The 23,352-nt window shown below is 49.9% G+C and overlaps 1 protein-coding gene across 1 annotated transcript in view; it reads right to left on the reverse strand.

Annotated features, from left to right (window-relative positions):
• FAM178B (family with sequence similarity 178 member B) overlaps window positions 1-23,352 on the reverse strand; it is a 96,717-nt gene that overhangs the window by 38,812 nt on the left and 34,553 nt on the right. Inside the window, 3 exon segments of the mRNA XM_024743967.1 lie at window positions 137-313; window positions 587-676; window positions 4,888-5,006. Of these exon segments, the coding sequence (XP_024599735.1) occupies window positions 137-313; window positions 587-676; window positions 4,888-5,006 (386 nt within the window).

Below are 23,352 nucleotides of genomic sequence, written 5' to 3' on the forward strand. Positions count from 1 at the left end.
AGAGAAAGAGGGTGGGTCCTGGAGGCCAGGTAAGGGAGGGAGCAGCGCTGTCCCCACCTGGGGCACTCTAGGGGCCGTGAGAGAGCATTCGCGGTGAGGCTGGGGGCTTGGGCTCGGGCTCAGGGGTCCGCCGTACCTTCCCCGGCCACTCCTGGATGCTGTCCAGGAGCAGAAGCAGGAGCTGCTGGAGGTCGGTCTTGGGCAGCAGGCGGAGCCCCACGTCCAAGCCGGCTCGGCACAGCAGCTCAATCAGGCCCAAGAGGCTCCCATCGGTGTAGGCTCCTGGCTGGGCCAGCACGCACAGCATCAGGAACTGGAGAGCAGAGAGAGCGCTAGGGCAGGGGTGCCTCCCTGGCACTGTGAGCCCTGGGCCCCGCTGGGAAGGAACTGAGAAAAATGGTGAGGCCTGGAGTCGAGGCCCCCTGGGGTTGTCGGGGGCAGGCGCAGGCGCAGGCGTGGTGGGCACGGGCTCCTGTGGCATCCCTCCCGGCCGTCGGCACGGTGCCTGCGATGATGCTCAGCAGTACTCACTGAACTGGATGCTGAACAGGTGTGGACTGCGAGCAGAGGGATGGGTGGGGCTCACCTTACAGATGTAGCTCAGGCTGCTGTCCAAGGCCGTCTCCTGGGGGGTGTCCTGCTGCTCAGTCTGGCTCAGGCTAGCCTCACTTTTAAGCTCGCTGAGGTAAGACAAAAACAAAGGAAAGGAAACTGGAGGAGATGGGCGCAAGGGGAGAAGTGAGGCAGAGAGGGAGCCCGCACTTGCTGAAGAACGACAGAGAGCCTGTGGATGATCCATTCAGCCTGGGACCCTGATGCCCTGTGCGTGCTGGTCACCCACTGCTGCGTAACAAATGACCCCCAAATGTAGAGGCTTAAACACAACAGATATGTATGATTCTGTGCAGTTTCTGAGGGTCAAGAATCCAGAGGCAGCGTGGAGGGGCGGGGAAGGGGGGCGCGTCTGGCTCTGGGTCTCTTGGGAGGCTGCCCCCAAGACGTTGGTGGGGGCACTGCTGTCAGCTTAGGCTTGACTGGGCGGGAGGAGCTGCTTCCCAGCTCACTCAGGGGTCACTGGCCTCAGTCCTTGCCGTGCAGGCCTCGCCACAGGGCTCTGCAACTTGCCCCGGCTTCCCCTGAAGCGAGTGACGTGAGAGAGAGGAGATGCCCGTCTGAGACGGAGGTTGCAGCCTTTCATAACCTAACCTTGGAGGTGACATCGCTTCTGCTGATTTCTCCAGGCCACACGGGCCAGCCTGACCTGGGGTGACAGAGAGCTGCACAAGGGGATGGATGCCAGGAGGTGCGGGGTCACCGGGGCCTCTTGGGGGCTGGCTCCCCAATGCTGCCGCTCCAGGAAGGCCTCCAGCTTTAGTTTTCTGGGACCTGGAAAACAGAAAATCATTCTCCACTGACCCCCAAAAGTCTTCCTTAAAAGCACTCTGTGTCCACACAGTTATGGTGAGTCTGCTCACGCACTGAAAAGGACACTATTTTGTAGCTTACGTCAGGTTAGACTCCAAAGTATCTGCAAGTAAGGTGAAATTAGAGTATAAGTGGTCCTCGGGAACCCCTCCAAAGATGTCCCACTACCATGCTGTCCATGGACAAGCCCGGCATGGCCAGTTTCCCCCTAGAGAGGAAACAGCCTGGATGAAGTTAGAGGCCAGGGTCGTATTGAAAACACCCTCTTTAAAGACCAGAGTCACACTCAGGGTGGCGAGAGTCCTACAGGGAGAGAGGCGCTAGCCGACAGCAGAGCCACACCACCCTCTGCACAAGCCTCCCAGGCACACGCTCCCTGGAGGAGACACTGATTGGGGGCACCCTCACTAAATGACGCTCTTTCTCTGGGCAAGTGTATATTGTTGGTTTCAAATGAGTAAGGTGACTGTGTGACAAGGCTCCCTTTGCTGTCTCTTCCACTCCTCCACTCTTACTAACTGGCCTGGAGTTCCTGATAACAGCGGACTCTCTGTAAGTGAAGACGCCGATGATGACGACAACACTGTCAACAATAACAGCCTCCCGTGTAGCCCCCCCGCCCCCGGCCACAGTTCCCAAAGGCTCTGCTCTTCTTTACTTCTTGGTGCTGCTTCTCAGAGGGGCAAAAAAGAAACCCACCTCTAGGCACCCGGGAAATTGGTGTCAACAAACCAAAGTTGGGAGGGGGTGCGGGACAGGATTGGGATCAGACATTCTTCCAGGTTTTAGCATTTATTAGGGCCAGAGTACGAATGGGTACGGCTGGCACTCACGCATCTGGGCACACGCTGGGCCTGCGTCAGTGTGTGCAGGGGAGTTCTGGTTTGTACCAGCCCGTGAGCACGCACGGGGCCATGCAAGCATGGGTGGGAATGTTTTCAGATCTCCCGAAGGGTGGGGGCAGCCTCAGAGCCGACTTTGTGACTCTGCCCAAGAGGAGCGGGCTTTCAGACAGTTTGGTGCTGCCAGTGGGAGGAGGAGTGTAGAAAATGTGCGCTGGTGATGCGTCTTCTCAGAGCTGGGCAGGGGAAGTGTGGCTATGACGAGAGGCCTCTCTTTGCTGGGAAGGAAGACCAGCCTTCCCAAGTGGACAGGGGAACAGCCTCCCCTGTGCCACCTCTGCTGGGAACAGCAGGAAACAAATCAGGGTCCTCGTCCCCGGCCTGCCTTTCTGAGGCTCGACTGGGACGTCGGCATCGTGACTGCTGTTCTGGGACGCGGCATCAGCTCATCCCCAGGCCTCCACCTCGGAGAAGAGGAATTCATAGCCTAATAAGCCCATTCCTCTCCCAGAGGCCTCAGCAGGTGAAGGGCAAGTTGAGGGTCCCACCACCAGACTCCACCTGCAAAGCAGCTTCATCCCACCCCTGCCTCCCAGCCTCAACACAGGCTTGGCGGAGTTAGGGCTCTCGGCCCTTGGCCAACAGCCAGGAGCTGGAGTTTGGGCTGCAGTGACATTGTTCTACACTCTTAAGAGAAGTATGTCAGTTTCTCTATTTGTTTTCCCCTATTACTGTTCGAAAAAATAATAAAGTGACCCTCTGCACCTTCTCTGAGGGAAGACTGTAAGGGAAGCTACAAGCACTGCCGCCACCATAACCGAGAGCCCAGCAGTGTGTCGGGTGCCCCACCACGGGGGCTGCAGGCAGGGTGCTCTCCTCAGGCCTGCACCGCCAGACCAAACCAGACCCGTCATCTGGGCTCTGCGAGACCGAGGTCAATGCAATGAAGAGGAATAGATGCTGTCCACTTGGCAGAAATCAGACGATGCGCATATGGTCCAGCAGCAGCAGGGCTGTTCCCTTCTGGAAGGAAATCCTGAAGCATTCAATGAGATGGTGATGAGTTTTAAGGAAATCTGAGATTAGGGACAACTGGTGAAAGACCTGTCTTTCTCACAGCAACGAGCAAGCCAGCCAAGCCAACCCGTGCGCCCACGTGTGCCCTCATTTCCAGTCTTGGCCACTGCAAGGCTTGTGGGTACCCTAGAGGAGCCCCAGGGCACCTGTTCGGCCAGCGGAGCCTTAGATGGTGACATCCCGAGAGGTCAACAGAGAAGCACTCGACGTGGAACCAACTGACACGGGACGAGCCTCCAAGGAGGACGATAGAGAGAAGACTGCCTGCCCTGAAGATTCTCTTGTGGCCCATGTAACCGTGAAGGACGTCACACCCTTGGTGGAAGAGATACCAGAATGTTCTTGGTGTTCCCTGAATAGTCTAGAGCAGGGGTCCCCAAGCCCTGGGCCGGTACAGGTCCGAGGCCTGTTAGGAACCGGGCCGCACAGCAGGGGGTGAGCGGCAGGCCAGCGCGCGAAGCTTCATCTCCCGCTCCCTGTCGCCCACGGCAGGCTGGCACATGGCAGGGTATTGGCAGCACAGCAAGTGTGGTTTGGTCTGGTTTGCTTTGGCAGACAATTACCAAACACAGTCGTGGAACAGGTTCTTAAGAAAGCTTTGGCCTTCCCCTAGAGAAACACCCACCCACCACGGCGCCCTGAGGGCTTGTCGGCAGGCGCAGCCTGTCTGGGGTTCTCAAACCAACTGCTCAAAGAACTCTCAACACAGAGTTTGGATGTACTGTAACTGACACCTTTACAACCCATTCACCCAAAACGAGTCGTCTATGTATCATCCGGCTCTGTCCCTAGAGGGTGGGGACAAATTAGCATCGCTGCCCAGGGCACAAAGGGGGCACCCATGACACAAAGTGGAGCACTGTGGAAATTACATGTAAAATTGTGCCTTGCTGGCCATGAGCTGATATTAGGTAATGTGCCAGGAGGGGCTTGGAGACAGACCAAAGAGATTGGGACACGTCTTAGGAGAGGAGGGGCGGCGAGAGCTGAGTCAGGAAGGGGCGGGAACAAATGCCAGTCAGAGCGGCAAGACTCAGCCGTGCCTGGCTCGTCCCTGCCTCGAGGTTGCGTCACACGCCGTTCATTCGTGGTACGCAACCATACTCAGGGGTACCTGTGTGCTGGGATTCCCTCAGACTCTGTGCTTCACCGTTTGGGCTAGAGCCTGAGCTTGGTATCTTCTTATTTTTAACCTCAAAAAATGCACATAATTTGGGAGTGCCCTGGTGGCCTAGTGGTTAGGACTCCGGGCTTTCACTGCTGTGGCCCGGGTTCGATCCCTGGTCAGGGAACTGAGACACATAATTTAAAATATTATGGCATATGACATTTACAGAAAAGGAAATACTTTAGTGTTTCCTAGCATGGATATATGTTTAGAAGAGTCTATTTGTGGGGTAATATCTTGTTTTGTTTTGTTTTTTACATTTTTCCTGAGGTGTAATTGGTACTACACATATTTAATGTACACGATTAGATGGGTCTGAACTGCTTTCAGTGGCTGTGGACCGCATGAGGAAGGACACCGAGGTGGGGGAGGTACTCACCTCCCATCGTGCTGGAGGGGCCCCGGGGGCTGCAAAGCAGGGCTGTGGGTACCCAGTCTGTGGAACGCGGCCGTGACCTCTTGCAGCGAGGGGCACCACAAGCTCGTGTCCGCATCTGTCAGGCCAAGGAAGGGTGGGGGGTTAGGGAGGGCATAGCAGGACAGGCCACACTGCGCCCACAAGCGGGGTGGGTAGCCCCATCCTCGGGCAGCACGGGTGTTATCTGGAGCGGTGAAGACACCAGTGGTTTCAGATACTTGCTGGCACTTTGGGAACCTGGACATTCATTCTCCCGTCTTCAAGCTATGGCCACCTTGACGTGCAAGGGACCAGGGAGGACGGCACAGTGACCATCTCCACCAGGCAGCCGTTGGGGCACTGAGCTGCCACGAGCTGAGCCAGATGCCAAGTCCTGAACCAGAGGCCTCGAGACAGCAAGACTCAGGAGACACCAGGCTCCGCGGCCCTGGGCTCTCTGCCACCAAGGGCTGAGGCCAGCTCTGCACCTACTGTGGGCTCAGCAGTGCCTTGGCGGCAACGTCTAGGCACTCCCAGGTCCACCGTCCCTGCCAGGGCCCCTCCTTGCAGCCCAGGACGCATCTTCTCAGCAAGCTCGAGCTTCGAGGACATTCTCTCTTAACAAGACGTGAACGATACTCTGACCACATCAGCAAAGGGGAAAAACCTTACAGACTGAGGGCCTTTTCTCCTGTCAGGCTATTTAAGGATATTTTCTGAACCGGGAGAACAGAGAAATAACAGGCAACGCGGTGGAGCATATTTCCCAGAGACGGCTGCACCTCTGCACTGCGCTCCACGTGCTCTCCTGCACTGCGGCGTCCACAGCCTCAGCGGGGGGCAGCGCCCACGTCTCCACCCTCTCACCCCTCCACATCATCTTATGTACTGACTTGATTGCTTTTTGCTTGTCTTTCCCCATTAGAATGTAAATTCCACAAGGACAGGGACTAGGTCTGTGCTGTTCATCCCTGCACACCCAGAGCCTAGAGGAGTGGCCAGTGTGTGGAGGGAGCTGATGGATGGATGGATGGATGATGAATGAATGAACACATGAATGGAGAGCATCCTACACAAACCTGACCAAGCAGTACATGACTAAGAGGGAAACTGGAAAAACGTCACAAGCTGGCAGTGCTGAGAAGGCAAATGAGGGATCTGACAGCGGGTGAGTTGTGGGAATCGAGAGTGTGGAAGCTGGGCCAGGAGCGTATGAGCAGCTCAGGCTTGAACCTTCCCACCTGAGGGCCCCCCTCGATGGACCCCACCATGTCACCAAAGACAAAAAGGTGACCCAGTAGAACCCCTGACCTCAGGGAGCTCAAGTCTAGGAGGGAGAGGAGCCAGGCAGATAAACAAATACAAGAGAGTGTGTTCCCGCAAAAATCTAAGCCAGGGAAAGGTATGGAGCCTACTCAGGGAAGGGGAAATTAACTGGGGGCTGGGGGAGGCGGAACGGCAGGTGGGAAGCACACGCCCGGCAAAGGGACAGAAATGACAAAGAGCATGAAAGAGCCTGGCACATCCAGCGACCCAAGGCAAGAAACAGGGCGTCCTCAACGAGCTGAGGTGTCTCGGCAACGGTCCCGTGTGGCTGCAGAGCCAGCAGACGGTGGAACGGCCGGCGGAGGGTCTGAGTCCCGTCCAGGGACGAGCCTTGGGCCGGTCGGCATCGAGTGTCTCTCTCTGGAAACGTATACGGGTCGAGGCTCACCCAAGTAGTAATGAGACTCTGGGAGGAGGAAAAACCTTCTTGTTTGTTTATTTTTTTCCTCTTGGGCAGCTTAACAAGTCCGAGAAGGGTAATGCTACCCCTTGCCCGCTACACAAATTAGCTGGGAAAAATGAAGGCTGCAGAACACAATGAGAGAGGACTGTTTCCCTGAGCCTGAGCCATGGGGGACAGTGTGGGCGGCCGGTGACCTTGCCAGGGAGGGGAAGACGGTGTAGCAAGAGAATCAACCCAGCGGGGCAGCGACATCCTGCCCACAGCCTTGGACCCGGCTCCCCACGGCAGCCCCCGCAGGTGCCTCTGAAGCCCCGTGACAGCAGCAGTGCAGACCCCACCGGCCAGAGGCCCAGCCTGGCCTCGGCTCCTCTCCCTGCGCCTCCCTGGTGATTACTCCACATGCCCGCTCCACCCGGGGTTAAGGTGTCAGGAGCGGTCAGAGAAAGGGGCCTGGGTCACCTCGGGGTCAATCAGTCCCCATCCGACAGCCCGGGAAGTTGGTTAAGTGAGGACAGGCACCGAGAGCCCGTAATTAACGCTGCCTGTAAGTAGGCCACGTGCTCAGCTTTTCCTGAGCACGGTTTGCCCGAAGGAGGGTTTTCTGGAGAGCTGACACAGAAGAAAAGTCTCGCGAACTCAGCTCCTCTACGCCCACAGCACGGTCATCTGAGGTGATCCCCTGGGCCGTGTCCAATGGCAGCGCCAACAGCCCCGCGCATCTGGGCTCTGTTTATTAACTGTGAATCTGAAAGCTCTCCTGGGATGGAACTGAGGCTTCGGGGGAAGTCAGGGGAAGAAAGGCATCAGGTCTGAAATAAAGGTGACTTTTCCATCTGCGACTCCGGAGCAGCTTTACGTCACATAACCCACTCTCCTCGCACCATTCCCACTGAATGGGATAACCATGCACATCCTGAGAACCCTCCTCAGCACTGGCCATGCCAGCCCCCTGCCCGGGCCTGCTCACCCCTTCTTCACACCCACCAGGTCCCATCCTGGGCCTTAGGGGAGCAGAGTCTTCAGACATCTGTCCTTGTCCTCCTTCTCCCCGCCCCCAAATCGAGTTGCTAAGGAGCATTCTGGGTGTTGCAGGCGCCATCTGACTGGGTCCTGATTCTCTGACACCGTCTGAGACCCCTCAGTGCCACAGCAGGCGGAGTCCCCGTCAGCTGTAACGGGGGTGCTGGTTCCCAAAGGAACGCAAGCTACCGACCCATCACACACCCGAGCGTGGGTGGGGCTCACAACATTTAGGGGAGGCTTAAAATCGTATGGTTTCTTATCCTCCCAACTCTGATTACTTAACTCCCCTCAGCACTCTTGTATTTAAATTGAAACTTGTTCTACATCACGGGCTTTAGTCAATCAGCTCTAGCTCTAGTCATTTAAAATTGTTATTCAGTCAACAAACAGCAAGTGAACAGCAGGCGATTAAAGTTCTGGTGTCATGCAGCTGAAGGTTTCGTGGGGAAACAGAAAACGCTCACGAAAAATAAACATACCGTGCCCGGGTGTGTAAGTGGCGGGGAAGGAAAGGGGTCAGGGTGACGCAGGGCGATGCTACGGGCGGGCGGAAGAGCCCTGCAGAGACCTGGAGGAGAGGGGCCCGGCGCCCAGCCCACAGACCCACCCCTCTGCGGGGCTAGGAGGAAGGGCGAAGGAGACGTTATCAGAGGGATGATCCGAGTGTGCGGTAGAAACACAAAATCCTACCCAGCCCACATTTCAAGAACACGCACGTTTCACTGCCCCAACTACAGCATGAGCACGGGACAGAGCCTCTCACGGCTTCCCCACAGAGCACCGCCCCGGCGGTGGGACCCTGATGCGCCCCGACCCAGACCCGCTCGCTGCCGCTCCGGCCTCTCACGCCCCCTGGCTCCCCCCCAGACCTGCGCTGCCCGCTTTCTTCCTAATCTTCTTGTTCCTTCTCTGCTGGGCAACCCACCCTGCTGGCCCCTTGTTTTCCCTTTTCTTGCCATTCCCCCGGAGCTCAGGCCCTCCCCACGGGGCCCTAGAGCCTCCCTGCCTACCTCGCTGTATGTAACGCAGCGGGCACCCACCCCTCCACACACTCCCCTCACCACACACCACGCTACTCACACACATCCCCACACACGTACCAACACGCCCCACCACACAGATGTGTGCACACACCACCCATTCACACACACACACAGAGGCTCTGTCGGCCCCTGGTCTGCTGATCCACGAGCTGAGGGTGTGTGCAGGGCAGGTGATGCCGTCCCCAGGCCACCTCTCCTCTCCCCTGCCCTCCGTAACTCACACCACTGCCCCGTGTCACCTAACACCGTTGAGCATCCCAGGCCCTGTGTGTAGGACAGACCTACATTGAGCCAAACCACTGAACCCATGGTATCTGCTAGAATTAGATTCAGCTGCAAATAACAAAAAGTCCCCCCCCCGAAACAAAAAACCCACCTGGGCTTAATAAGCTAGAGTTTTATTTCTCTCTGATGAAAAAGAAGCCTGGAGTGGGCGGCCACACAGTGGGGACCTGACTGATCTGTGGGACCCTGGGTGACGTTGCTGCTCCACCGTTCTCAGCAGGTGCCTCTCCTTCTCAAGACCACCTGGCAGCCCAGGGTGGCTGCTGGAGGCCAGGCTATTATGTCTCACCTCCAGGCAGCTACTTCCTCACTTTGCTACTTTAGTACACATTCTTGAGGTTTTTTTTTGTTTGTTTGTTTGTTTTTGTGCGGTACGCGGGCCTCTCACTGTTGTGGCCTCTCCCGTTGTGGAGCACAGGCTCCGGACGCGCAGGCTCAGCGGCCATGGCTCACGGGCTCAGCCGCTCCGTGGCATGTGGGATCTTCCCGGACCGGGGCACGAACCCATGTCCCCTGCATTGGCAGGCGGACTCTCAACCACTGTGCCACCAGGGAAGCCCTCTTGAGTTGTTTTTAAGGATGCAAGGCCCCTTCAGTGTGTCTCAGGAAGGCAGCAGCAAACTACCCTCTCAAGTTTCAAAAGCAAGAATTTGAGACTGATTCAGACTCAACCAAAGACGTCCCAGTAACGTCCCTGAATGCATGGCCCACCGGTTCTCTCTCACTTTGGAACCTGCAGTTTGGGGAATGCTCCTGACCTCTGGAATAAAATGAAACAGAAGACACCAGGGACTTCCCTGGTGGCGCAGTGCTTAAGAATCCTCCTGCCAATGCAGGGGACATGGGTTCGAGCCCTGGTCCGGGAAGATCCCACATGCCGTGGAGCAACTAAGCCTGTGCACCACAACTACTGAGCCCGTGCTCCGCAACAAGAGAAGCCACCGCAATGAGAAGCCCATGCACCACAACAAAGAGTAGCCCCCGCTCACCACGACTAGAGAAAGACCGCACGCAGCAACGAAGACCCAATGCAGCCAAAAAAACAAAACCCCAAACCCCCAAAACACAACAACAACAACAGAAGAAAAGGTATCCACACACAGCACCTTGGGCAGCAGACAGTCTAAGGGAAGGTGGTGTCTGCTGTCTGTTCTGGATCAGGGGCCCAGCTAAGAACCTAAGGCAGTGGTTCTCAGACTTGTCTGCACAGTTTGGAATCACTTAGGGAGCAGCTTCAAATATTGCTGCCACCTGTGTCCCCCCCGCCGTGACTGTGGTTTAATTAGGGTGGGTGTGGCCTGGGCTCTGGAATTGTTAAGAAGTCCCAAGTGATTCTAATACCAGCCAAGTTCGGAAACCCCTGCGCTAAGGAAAGCCGTGGCCCTCACACCAGAGCGGCACCCTGGGGCCCATCCTCACTTGCTCTGGCTGATAATGCAGGCGGGGGAGAGGCAGGAATGAAAGGAAGGCAGCCCCAGGCCAGCATCACTCCCAGGGCTCCCAGCCTGTCTCCCAGCCTTTCTCAGCCTGGCCGCACGTCACGACCACCTGGGAGTTGAAAAAAAATCCTGTACCAGTACTATTCTACGTGTGTCCTGGGAGATCAAAGCTACCCGAGCCCAGCAGCTCATGGAGGGCACCCTGTGACCCGGCTGTACAGGTGGTGGGCCAGAGTCAAAGGTCCAGGGAGATGCCCGCTGAGCTGGGGTAAAGCACGCGTGCTGGTCCCCACGGGGCCCGCGGACCCCGTGTCCTGACCTTGGAGGAGCAGACAGGCAGCTCCCCAGCTGACTGACCGCGGGGTTTCAGAGGGCCTGGTGGGGAGAGATGCTGACGTCTGCTGTGGGAAACACACACGGTCCCGGAGACATGGCCACTCATTCAACGGATATAGTCCGCGTCCTACTGTGTACTCGGCTCATGGAGCTGCCAGGGACGCAAGTGAAGGCTAAAACAAAAACGAGCAAAGACATGGTCCCTGAGCTCTGGGGCTCACAGCCCATCGGGAGAGACAATATGAATCAAAGTATCGACACATCAGCTATAACCAGAGCCACAAAGAGTGGGAAAGGGATAGTGGGAGTAGAGGAAGGCGGGGCTGGATGTGGGGTGGGAGAGGGGGGCAGTGCAGACCTGCCTCGGGAGGCAATGCTAGAGAGGCCGTGTGAGCCCAAGGAAGAGGTGGAGTGAAGAAGGCAAAAGCCAGGGAGTTGCTGGGAGGAGGGAAGAGAGATCCTGGGTGGAGAAACCGGCACATGCAAAGGCCCTGCAGCAGGAGGACAGATGGGGGTGGGGGAAAGAAAGTCAGTGAGGCCGGAGCACAGAGAGCAAGACAGAGAAAAAGATAAAATGAGCTGGACTGGGGGGTCAGGCTGACCACATAGGAAACTGTGCACTCCATACAGAGAGTATGAAGCTCAGGCTTTCCAGCCCCCTAATTATCTGTAAAATGGAAAAATAATACTATCTACTTGTTGGATGGTTGTGGTGACTGAATGAGACTGGCAAAGCCCTGTGCTCAGTGCCTGGCACGAGCTCTCTAGAAATGTTAGCTATTATTCTTAATGAAACTACTTTTATCATCACCACAGACAATAACATGTTTCAAAAATGAGGATCAATTATGAAGCTGAATTACTGTTATTGTCGTGTTCCTGTTGAGGGCTCTGGAGGGGCCGTGCTGAGCCAACGACAGTTCACAGTTCCGAGGGAGCTGATGCCGGGTGGGCATCTCCCGGGTGGTCCTCAACGTGTCTTCCTGCCCATGTGGGTCCACACAACACTCTCGCGGCACCAGGGTGCTGGGGCGGCAGACCTGGATCCCGGCCTGACTCTTGGGGCCTGGGGATAGAGGCACCTGCCCTGTGAGGTTCAGAAGTGAAGGGCACCCACACGTGAGCACAGAGTGGGCCCTGGGCCTGGCACGTAAGTGCTCCTTGCACGTGTGTGATCCACGAATAATAAGGCCATGTGGAGCCCTGAGGGGCCACTGTCCACAGGCTGGGCCTCCAGTCCGGGAGGCTCTAGGGGCTCTGGATGGATTGCTTCCTGCCACTCCAGCTGGAGACTGCCCTGCCCACCATGGGAGACAGATCAGGTGAAGGGAGGACAACTCCTCGTAAGACTGCGAAGAGTAGAAAGCGTCAACCGGATCTTATAGAACTAAGGGGTTTTTGACTGCTTGAAAACCATGCGAGGAAACAAAAAGAAAAACAAAAACCAACCAGCTGAGAACAGGCTGAGAGATAAATGGCCAAAACAGAACTACAAAAATTAAGAGGTGCAGACAGTATTTAGAACATTTGTGCTGCTTAGTTCCTTCAGTTTCTCTAATGATCTCCGATTTATAAAGAAGTACATTTTTGTTCTGATAACAGCTATCATTTTGAGTGTCCCCTGTACACCAGGTGTTTCACATACATAATTGCTGCTAACTGAAAACAATCCTTGGTGCTCAGTGCTGGCCCCTCAGGTGAGAACTGGGCATCTGACTGCCCAGTTCCACCTGTGTCCTGATGCCACTCCAATGCTGCTGCAGGGTTTTGCCAAGGGAGTGACTTTCGGACACCCTGACTCCACTCCATCCACCCCATCCTACACGCCATCACCAATCATGCATCCCTGTGTTCCCATGATATGCGGCTGCTCAAAATTTCTAATAATGAGTCTGCCCAGAGCTCCAATCAAAGAATGCTTTTGCTGCTCTCCAAACTTTTTTTTTTTAACTGGAGTATAGTTGCTTTACAATATTGTGTCAGTTTATACTGTACAGCAAAGGGAATCAGCTCTACATATACATATATCCCCTCTTTTCTGGATTTCCTTCTCATTTAGGTCTGCTGGTCTGCAAACTTTTTTGATGGTACATACCTGTCATTAAAATTTTTTAAGTTATACCTCCAACAAATACACATTTATAAGCTATGTAATTGCACAGTGATACTAATATGTTATGTATGTGATATAACATATTAAAAACAGAAGTTAACATGAGCTACAGTGATCTAAGTTTCCAACTTAAGAAACTGGGTGGGGGGGAGCGATGGGGAAGGAAGCAAATCAAACCCAAAACAAGCAGAAGAAAGGAAATAAAGGTAAGAGCAGAAATCAGTGACATAGAAACAAAAAACTGTAAGGAAAATAAATGAAACCAAAAGCTAGTTCTTTGAGAAGATCAATAAAGTTGATAAACCTGTGACCTGACTGATCAGGAAGTAGAGAGAAACACAAATTACCAATATCAGAATGTGAAAGAGACCATCATCGATTCAACAGACATTAAAAGGATAATAAGGACTTCCCTGGTGGCTCAGTGGTTAAGAATCCGTTTGCCAGTGCAGGGGACACGGGTTCAAGCCCTGGTCAGGGAAGATCCCACATGTCTCGGAGCAACTAAGCCCACGTGCCACAACTACTGAGCCTGCGCTCTAGAGCCCACGAGCCACAACTACTGAAGCCCACGCACCTAATGCAGCCAAAAATAAAATAAAAATAAATAAATTTTTTAAAAGGATAATAAGAGAATATTATGAAAAAGTCTATATCAATAAATTTGACAATTAAGATGAATGGACACAAACTAACAAAGCTTACTTAAGAAGAAACAGACATCATAAATAACCATATATGTATTTTTAAAAATCAGATTTGTAGTTTAAAATCTTCCCACATGAAACAAAGCTCAGATGGCTTCACTGGCTATTTTTACCAAACATTTAAGGAAGAAATAATACCAGTTCTACACAAACTCTTCCAGAAAATTGAGGAGGAGGGAATATTTCTTAACATATTCTATGAAACCAGCATTACTCTGATACCAGAACCAGAAAGAGAAAAGCACAGACGAATATCCTTCATGCACATAAATGTAAGAGTTCTCAGCAAAAATTTACCAAGCTGAATCCAACAATACATAAAAAATTAATATATTATGACCAAATAGGATTTATTCCAGAATGCAAGGATGAAGGAATAAACATTCGAAAATCAGTCAGTGTAATTCCCCATATTAAGAGACTGAAGAAGAAAAACCATATAATCATCTCAAAATCCAATATACATTCCTGATAAAAATTATCAGCAAAGTACAAGTTTATTAAGATTGTAGGATACAAGGCCAGTCTGCAAAAACCAAGTGTATATCAGTACACTAGAAATTAATAATTTGAAAATGAAATTAAGAAAACAATTCCATTTACAATAGCATCAAAAAAATACAATATTTATGGGCTTCCCTGGTGTTGCAGTGGTTGGGAGTCCGCCTGCCGATGCAGGGGATGCGGGTTCGTGCCCCGGTCTGGAAGGATCCCACATGCCGCGGAGCGGCTGGGCCCGTGAGCCGTGGCCGCTGAGCCTGCGCGTCCGGAGCCGGTGCTCCGCGGTGGGAGAGGCCACAGCAGTGAGAGGCCCGCGTACCGCAAAAAAAAAAAAAAAAATAATAATAATAATAACATTTAGGAATAAATTTAGCAGAAGAATTGCAAGACTTGTATACTGAAATGTTGAAAGAAACTAAAGAAGATTCAAATAAATGGAAGGATATCCCATGTTTATGGATTGGAGGACTTACTACTGTCAATTTCCCCCAAATTTATCTATAGATTCAGTACAATCCCAATTAAGACTGCAGTGGTATTTTTTTGTTTTGTTTTTATGCAAAGGACTTTAGGAATAAATTTAGCAGAAGAATTGCAAGACTTGTATACTGAAATGTTGAAAGAAACTAAAGAAGATTCAAATAAATGGAAGGATATCCCATGTTTATGGATTGGAGGACTTACTACTGTCAATTTCCCCCAAATTGGTCTATAGATTCAGTACAATCCCAATTAAGACTGCAGTGGTATTTTTTTGTTTTGTTTTTATGCAAAGGACCTAGAAGAACCAAAACAACTTTGAAAAAGAACAAAGTTGAAGAATTCAAACGATATGATTTCAACACTTATAAAGCTACAGTAATCAAGACATAAAAATCAATGAAACAGAATAGAGTTCAGAAACAGACCCACACACACATGATCAACTGACTTCTGATAAAGGTGCCAAGGTAATTCAATTCAGAAAGGATAATCTTTTCAGCAAATGGTGTTGGAACAACTGGATAGCCATATGTAAAAAAAATTAATTTTAAATTACACCATAAACATTATTAACTGGAAATGGATCACTGACCTAAATGAAAGGCTAATTATAAGTTATAAAACTTATTTTAATTATAAATTATAAAGCCAAATTATAAAACTTTTAGAAGAAAATAGGAAAAGATCTCAGTAACACACATTTCACAAATATTTCTTAAATATGATGTTAAAAGCACAAACTATATGGGGCTTCCTTGCTGGCGCAGTGGTTAAGAATCCGCCTGCTGATGCAGGGGACACCGGTTTGAGCCCTGGTCCGGAAGGATCCCACGTGCCACGGAGCAACTGAGCCTGTGCACCACAACTGCTGAGCCTGCGCTCTAGAGCCTGCAAGCCACAGCTACTGAAGCCCGCATGCCTACAGCCTGTGCTCCGCAACAAGAGAAGCCCGTGCACCGCAACAAAATGGAAGGACCCCACGTGCCACGGAGCAACTGAGCCTGTGCACCACAACTGCTGAGCCTGCGCTCTAGAGCCTGCAAGCCACAGCTACTGAAGCCCGCACGCCTACAGCCTGTGCTCCGCAACAAGAGAAGCCCGTGCACCGCAACAAAAAGTAGCCCCCACTAGCTGCAACTAAAGCCCACGCGCAGCAACGAAGACCCAGGGCAGCCAAAGATAAATAAATAAATAAAATAAATTTATTAAAAAAAAAAAGAAGATATACAGATGGCAAATAAGCCTTATGCAAAGATCATCAGGTTTTAGGGAAATGCAAATTAAAACAATGAGCTACCGCTACATACTTCTTAAAAAGACTGACTATACCAAGTGGTAGGGAAGATGTGGAGCAACTGGAACTCCCCCTCACTGCTGGTGGAGATGGTATGACCACTTGGAGAAAAATAGTTTGGCAATGTCTTAACAACTTAAACACACATATATATGACCCAGCCTATCCACTTGTAGATGTTTACCCTAAGGGACCTCCCCACAAAGACTTGCATAACCATGTTTATAGCAGCTTTATTTTAACAGCCCCCAAAGTGAAAACAACCGAAATGTCCGCCAAGACTTGACTTGGATGAACAAAATGTGGTACTGCCCGGCAACAGAATACCACCCGGCTATTGAAAGGGATTAACTATGGATACATACAATAGCACATGAGAATTTCAAAGTAATTGAAAGAAGCCAGACCAGAAAAAAAAAAAAAAAAAAGAGTACCTACTGCATGGTTCCATTTATATAAAATTACAGAAAATGCAAACTAATCCGGAGTGACAAAAAGTAGATCGGTGGTTTCTTAGAGACAAAAGGGGAGAGAGATGAATTAATTACAAAGAGGCACAAGAAAACTTGGAGGGCAGGGGACAACGGATATAATTTTTTGATGTGGTGACAGTTTTATGGGTATATACCTGTGTTTCCTGTATAAGTTGTACACGTTAAATGTGTATAGGTTAATGTATGTCCATTTTGCCTCAACAAAACTGTTTTTTTAAAAAGATGAGTTAAAATGTAAATGTTTTCTTTTCACACCCTGGGGGCTCATCTACCTCCCGGACCCCTCGACTCTGGAGAAAACCCTGTCCAACTTGTGCTGTGTGGGCTGTGGCCTCTCCTGACACCCAGGGAGAGAGCTGGGAAACTCTTAGAAGAGAAACTCTCCACTGGAGGCAATTTCAGAAGAATACCGAAATGACGGAAGAAAGATGGTGTAAATACAACCTGTAAATATAAAAACATATATTATGTGGATTGTGCATTAATTCTGTTCCCGGAAATCATCACGAGAAACTGTTAATAAGGAGCACTTGGGGAGAGGAAGGGGCCGTGGGGAGTGGGCAGGGAGGGAGGCGTTCGCTTTTCACTTTGTACCTTTCTCTTGTATTTGAATTTTCAGCACTTGGTACGTAGGGCACTTTTGAAAAAATAAAACCAGGTTCCATTGGCTAGTGAGTTTCTTGGTCATCTTTGGGTTTGTGTTATTCTTTTTACAAGAAGCTACCTTACAGATATTATCTGGGAGGGAGGAAGGAAGGAAGGTTGAGAAGGGGGAGGAGAGAGGATGCAAGCAAGCAATGACAGAAAGGAAAGCCACTCACAAAACGGGGCTCGCCCAAGAGAAATTACGATCCTGGAGCTCTGGGGACAAAGGGAAAAGCATGGTGACCAAGTGAGGAAGGACAAAGTGTCCAAAGACACTGCTCATGAAAACAAAATGAATTTGTTCTGAGAGCTAAATTTCTCGCCCACTTAAAAAACATCCAAAGAATGTACTGGCCTGGGTCTTTTATTCTGTTATATTCTCCCCTTCCCACACAACTATCATAGAAGCTGGCAGGGAATGGAATGAGTAGGTCAGAAGGAACAACATTGTCTTGGAAACTAGCGGGAAAGGAGCTACACCTGTTTTACTTCTCTTCCAAAGTGTTTTGATCTCACTGACGGAGCTGCTCTTCTCCAGGCACTGCTGCCTAGTCAGTATGATTGGCACTGGGTTACTGGCCAGTCCTACACCAGCACAGCCAAAACATGTTTGTTAGAGAAACATGAGGTCATTTCTCGCAAGCAATTAGTTGCACAACAATATGTTTGCTTTCAAAACCAAACTTTGCCATAAAAAAAAAAAAACCCAAAAACTATTAGAGCTAATAAACGAGTTCAGCAAGGTTGCAGGATACAAGGTCAATACACAAAAATCTGTTGTATGCCTACACACAAGCAAGGAATGATCTGAAAAGAAAACGAAGAAAAGAATTCCACTTACGATAGTATCAAAAAGAATAAAATAATTAGGAATAAATTTAACAAAAGAAGTGTAAGACTTGTACACTGAAAACCACAAAACATTCTTGAGGGCTTCCCTGGTGGCGCAGTGGTTAAGAGTCCGCCTGCCGACGCAGGGGACACGGGTTCGTGCCCCGGTCCGGGAAGATCCCACATGCCGCGGAGCGGCTAGGCCTGTGAGCCATGGCCGCTGGGCCTGTGCGTCCAGAGCCTGTGCTCCGCAATGGGAGAGGCCACAACAGTGAGAGGCCTGCGTACCGCCAAAAAAAAAAAAAAACATTCTTGAAAGAAATTAAAGAAGATCTAAATAAACGGACAGATATCTCCTGCTCATGGATCAGAAGACTCAATATTAATAAGATGGCAGTAACACTCAAAGTCACTTACAGATTCGACACAATCACTACTGAAAGCCCAGCTGTCATTTCTGAAGAGACTAATAAGCCAATCCTAAAATTAATATGGAAATACAAGAGACCCAGGATAGCCAAAACAATTTTGAAAAGAGCAAACTTGGAGAACTCACACTTCCCAATTTCAAAACTTACTACAAGATACCATAATCAAGAATTTGCAGTACTGGCATAAGGACAAATATGTGTGTGTGTATACACACACACACACACACACGCACACGCACACACGTATATATCAATGGAATAGAACCGAGAGTCCAGAAATAAACTCGTACATCCATGGTCAACTGATTTTCCACAAGGGTGCCAAGATAACTCACTGTGGGAAAGAGTAGTCTTTCAACAAATGGTCCTGGGACAAGTGGATATCCACACGCAAAAGACTGAAGCTGTACCCCTATCTCGCACCATATACAAAAATCAACTCAAAATGGATCGAAGACCTAAATGGAAACACTAAAACTATAGAATTCTCAGAATAAAACGTAAGGGAGGGACTTCCCTGGTGGTGCAATGGTTAAGAATCTGCCTGCCAATGCAGGGGACACGGGTTTAAGCCCTGGTCCAGGAAGATCCCACATGCCGCGGAGCAACTAAGCCCGTGCGCCACAACTACTGAGCCTGCACCCTAGAGCCCGTGAGCCACAACTATTGAAGCCCGCACGCCTAGAGCCCGTGCTCCTCAGCAAGAGAAGCCACTGCAGTGAGAAGCACGCACACCGCAAAGAAGAGTAGCCCCGCTCGCCGCAACTAGAGAAAGCCCGTGTGCAGCAAACACCCAATGTAGCCAAAAATAAATAAACTAAATAGAAAACAAACAAACAAACATAAGGGAACATCTTCATGACCTTGGACTAGGCAGTGGTGTCTTGTTTGACATCAAGGTATAGGCAGCAATAGAAAACAACAGCTAAATTAGAGTTTATCAAAATTAAAAACTTCTGCGCATCAAAGGCCACCATCAAGAGAATGGAAAGATAACCCACAAAATGGGAGAAAACATTTGCAAATCACACGTCGGGTAAGGGTCTAATATCCAGAGTATATAAAAGAACTGCAACTCAACAAAAAAAGACAAACAATCCAATCACAAAACGAGCAAAGCATTTGAACAGATACTTCCTCAAAGAAGATATACAAACGGCCAACAAGCACAGGAACAGGTGCTCAACACGCTTCGTCATTAGAGAAATGCAAACCCAAACCCACAAGGAGATATCACTTCACACCCACTAGTATGACTATGATCAAGAGATGGACAATAACAGATGTTGGCAAGGATGTGGAGAAATTGGAACCCTCAGACATGGCTGGTGGGAATGTAACGTGACGCAGCCGCTTCAGGAAATAGTTTGGCAGTCCTTCAAAAGGTTAAACATAGAGCCACCGTATTACCCAGCAATTCCACTCCTAAGCATATACCAGTGAGAACTAAACACGTATGTCCCCGTGAACACCTGTGTGCGAATGTTCACAGCAGTGTTGCTCACAAGGGCCAAAAAGTGGAAACGACCCAAGTGCCCATCAACTGACGAATGGATATAATGTGGTACAGCCATAAAATGCAATATTATTCGGCCGTAAAAAGGAATGCTACGACACGCATGAACCTTGAAAACATTATGCTAAAAGAAGCAGACACAAAAGGTCACATGTTGTCTCATTTCATTTACATGAAATGTCCAGAATAAGCAAGTCCACTGAGACAGAAGGTAGATTAGAGGTTGCCAGGGGGCTGGGAGGAGTGGGGAGTGGGCAGTGCCTGCTGAGGTCTGAGGTTTCTTTTTGCGGGTGATGAAAATGTTTCAGAATTAGATAGTGGTTGAACAGCTCTGTGAATCATACTGAATCATACACTTTAAAAGGGTGAATTATATGGTGCATGAATTATATCTAAATCACAACAACGACAACAACCACCTGTCCTGGTCTTGCCAAATATTAATGAAGCTTCACTACACCTGTAATGGCCCCCACTGTCCTCCAAGATCTGGCCCGAAACGTCCAGTCTTATCTCCTACTCGGCCCCTTAAAGGAAGCCCCACTCTCGCTGCTCCTGGCTTCCCCCGAATCTCTCCACAGCCAGGGCTATGCCCAGGGCTGCAAACCAGTAGAACTATATTCTATCTACAGTCAAATAGTCTGCAGATGGGTTCACAGTGGGGGTTTTTTGGGTTTTGTTTTCTAACAGAATTAGTTACCAACAGGAGATTTCACATAAACATCCGTATTCTGGCTACAATAGACTCTGCTGGCTGCCTATCCAAGAGCCATGCTCCCCTTCCTCCCTAGGAAGGGAACGCTCGTTTCATCCTGGTGTCTGCTCAGGGCAAGTGGGTCCACCCCAGTGGAGGAACCACATCACCCCATGGTGGAAAGCCACAGCAACAGAAACAGGCTCTGGCTGTTTGAGCAGAAAACAGTTTTATTAAATGTCAAAAACCGATTGACCTTAAAGCTCATGAAGCTTAAACTCCAGGACACCTCACCTGCACAGCCCTGTGAGTGTTCTAGGTTAGGTAGGGAAGCCAGGCCACAAGCAGCAGGCGATTCTCCATGAACAGTTCTGGAAAATGTCCTAGAGATCTAGGACAAAGAGCCCTGGTATTTACTTGGTATGATTTCTTGACTCATTTCTCAGTCAATGTTCCCTTTCATACTTAATTTTCCATGTAGTGAATTAGATGCTCCAGATGTTAGAATTACAAAGATTTAAAGCAGCTATTATGACTATGCTCAAGATGGTAAATGAAAATATGCTCATATTAAATATGAACAAATAAGAAATCCCAATAGAGAAACAGAAACTATAAAAAAACAATAAAGGACTAAATGGAAATTCCAAAACTAAAAATTCAAATATTTGAAAGGAGGCTGGAAAAAAACGTCTCCTGGATTCTACCCTGGAGGTATAGGATTCCTGAGGCTGAAAATTCTTTAGACAAAGCCACGGTATTCAAAGGGTACCGGCAGTTGGAAGGGGTCTTCTAGACCCTGTGATCCAGTTCTGTCTAATAAAACAAAATGGAAAGAATGTCCTGATAAAAAGAGAGAAAAATATATAAGAAGCAATGTTCTCTTATCCCTCACCCTTATTTATCCTTTCTGCCTTGAACACTGCTGTCTTGTGAGAGCACAAGATGATGCCTGGAGCTACAGAAGCCATTCTGCAGCCTTCAGGGGGAGTAGTGGGAAGGGAGACACAAGCTAAGCCAGAGCCCTGGTGATGCAAATCTGTTGAACATACCATGGAACAACCTGCTTCTGGATTTCTTGTCATGTGAGATGATAAACTGTTCTTAATTGGACATCTGTTACTTACGAGTCCAAGTACATCCCAACTAAAACACAGAGTCTCTTGAAAATGGACAGATCTGGCGACACGGAACCAGCCAGCCTTTTTAGACAGGCCAGGAGCTCTCCAGTTACCGATCTCACTAGGTCCCCACTGCAACCGAGTTTGCAATCCCTGCCCTACACGTCTTTTGAAAGATGAATCAACCGCTCCCTCTTCTACAAAGCACTTCCCGATTCCTGCCTCCCCCATCTAACTAGAAGTAGTTTCCCGAAGTTCTGCCTCTGCCTCCTCTCTATCTCCTATTGTAATTGGACACTTAATCCCCTCCCACCTATCAGCCCCCTGAGGGCAGGAACCATCTTCTTAAACCAGGAAAACAATTCCCACCTTACTCCAATCCTCCAGCAAACGCTGGGCTCTCAGCCCTTAGCCCCAGTCGCCCGGAGCACACCCATGACGATCAACTCTGAAGCCTGGATCCCAGGCCCTGCCAGAGACCCGGCCCCATCCGGGCTCTCCCCTTACTCAGGAAGCATGCTGTGATGAAGGCGATTGTGTAAGACCTTTCCCGGGATAATCTGGGAAGAACCTCTGGTCAGCTACATATTCCAGAAAAAGATGGAAATGTACACACCTGCAAGTCTCCCCCATTTTACAAAAGAGAAAGGCCAGGCAACTTGAAAACTCACATACCAATCACAGATCCAAAGCCCCACAGTTCTGCCCCAGAGGGCGGTGCCCCACAGAGGACAAGGACACTCAGAGCACCTCAAGTCGTTGACAAATCTGAGAAACATGACTTCCTTTTGCATCAATCCTGGATCTAATTTAACCATACAAATGCTCCCTGAGCTAGCAGTTGATTTCCAGTTCCAACTTTTGGTAGATTCTCTCCTGGCACCTGGCTCTTGACTCTGGGCTTGGCCTTTACTTTTTAAAACTTATGTAAAAAACACGTAACGTAGAAGTTGCCATCTTCTTAACCATTTTTAAGTGGACAGTTCAGCAGTGCTAAGCACATTCACATTGTTCACCATCACCGCTACCCATTTCCAGAACTTTTCCATCACCCCAAACTGAAACGCTGTACCCATGAACAACTAACCTCCCATCCCCCCGCCCAGCCCCTGGCAACCACCATTCTACTTTCTGTCTCTGTGAATTTGACTACTCTAGGTACCTCCTATAAGAGAAATCCTACAGTATTTATCTTTTTGTGGCTGGCTTATTTCACTTAGCATCACGTCCTCAAGGTTCATCCACGTTGTAGCATGTGACAGAATTTCCTTCCCTTTTCTTTCTTTTTTTTTTTAAAGATTTTTTGGATGTGGACCATTTTTAAATGTTTCATTTAATTTGTTACAATGTTGCTTCTGTTTTATGTTTTGGTTTTTTGTCTGCCAAGCGTGTGGGATCCTGGCTCCCTGACCAGGGATGGAACCCACACCCCCTGCACTGGAAGGCGAAGCCTTAACCACTGGGCCACCAGGGAAGTCCCAGAATTACCTTTCTTTTTAAGGCTGAATAATACTCCACTGCGTGTATAGACCACATTTTGCTTATCCGTTCAGGCGTCAGTGGACGATTGGGATTTGGGTCCCTTCCGCCATTCGGGTGTTGTGAGTAATGCTGCTGTGAACACCGGGGTACAAATAGTCCCTGCTTTCCCTTCTTTTGCGAACCAGGCCTTTGCCTTTGCCCAAACCAATCAAGATCCTGACCTTGGGCGCAGCACTCTGTGGCCCAGTCTCTATTCCAACAGGAGGGAAAGAGACA

This window comes from Neophocaena asiaeorientalis, unplaced genomic scaffold (assembly GCF_003031525.2).
Source record: "Neophocaena asiaeorientalis asiaeorientalis breed wild unplaced genomic scaffold, Neophocaena_asiaeorientalis_V1.1 scaffold114, whole genome shotgun sequence".
NCBI lineage: Eukaryota > Metazoa > Chordata > Mammalia > Artiodactyla > Phocoenidae > Neophocaena > Neophocaena asiaeorientalis.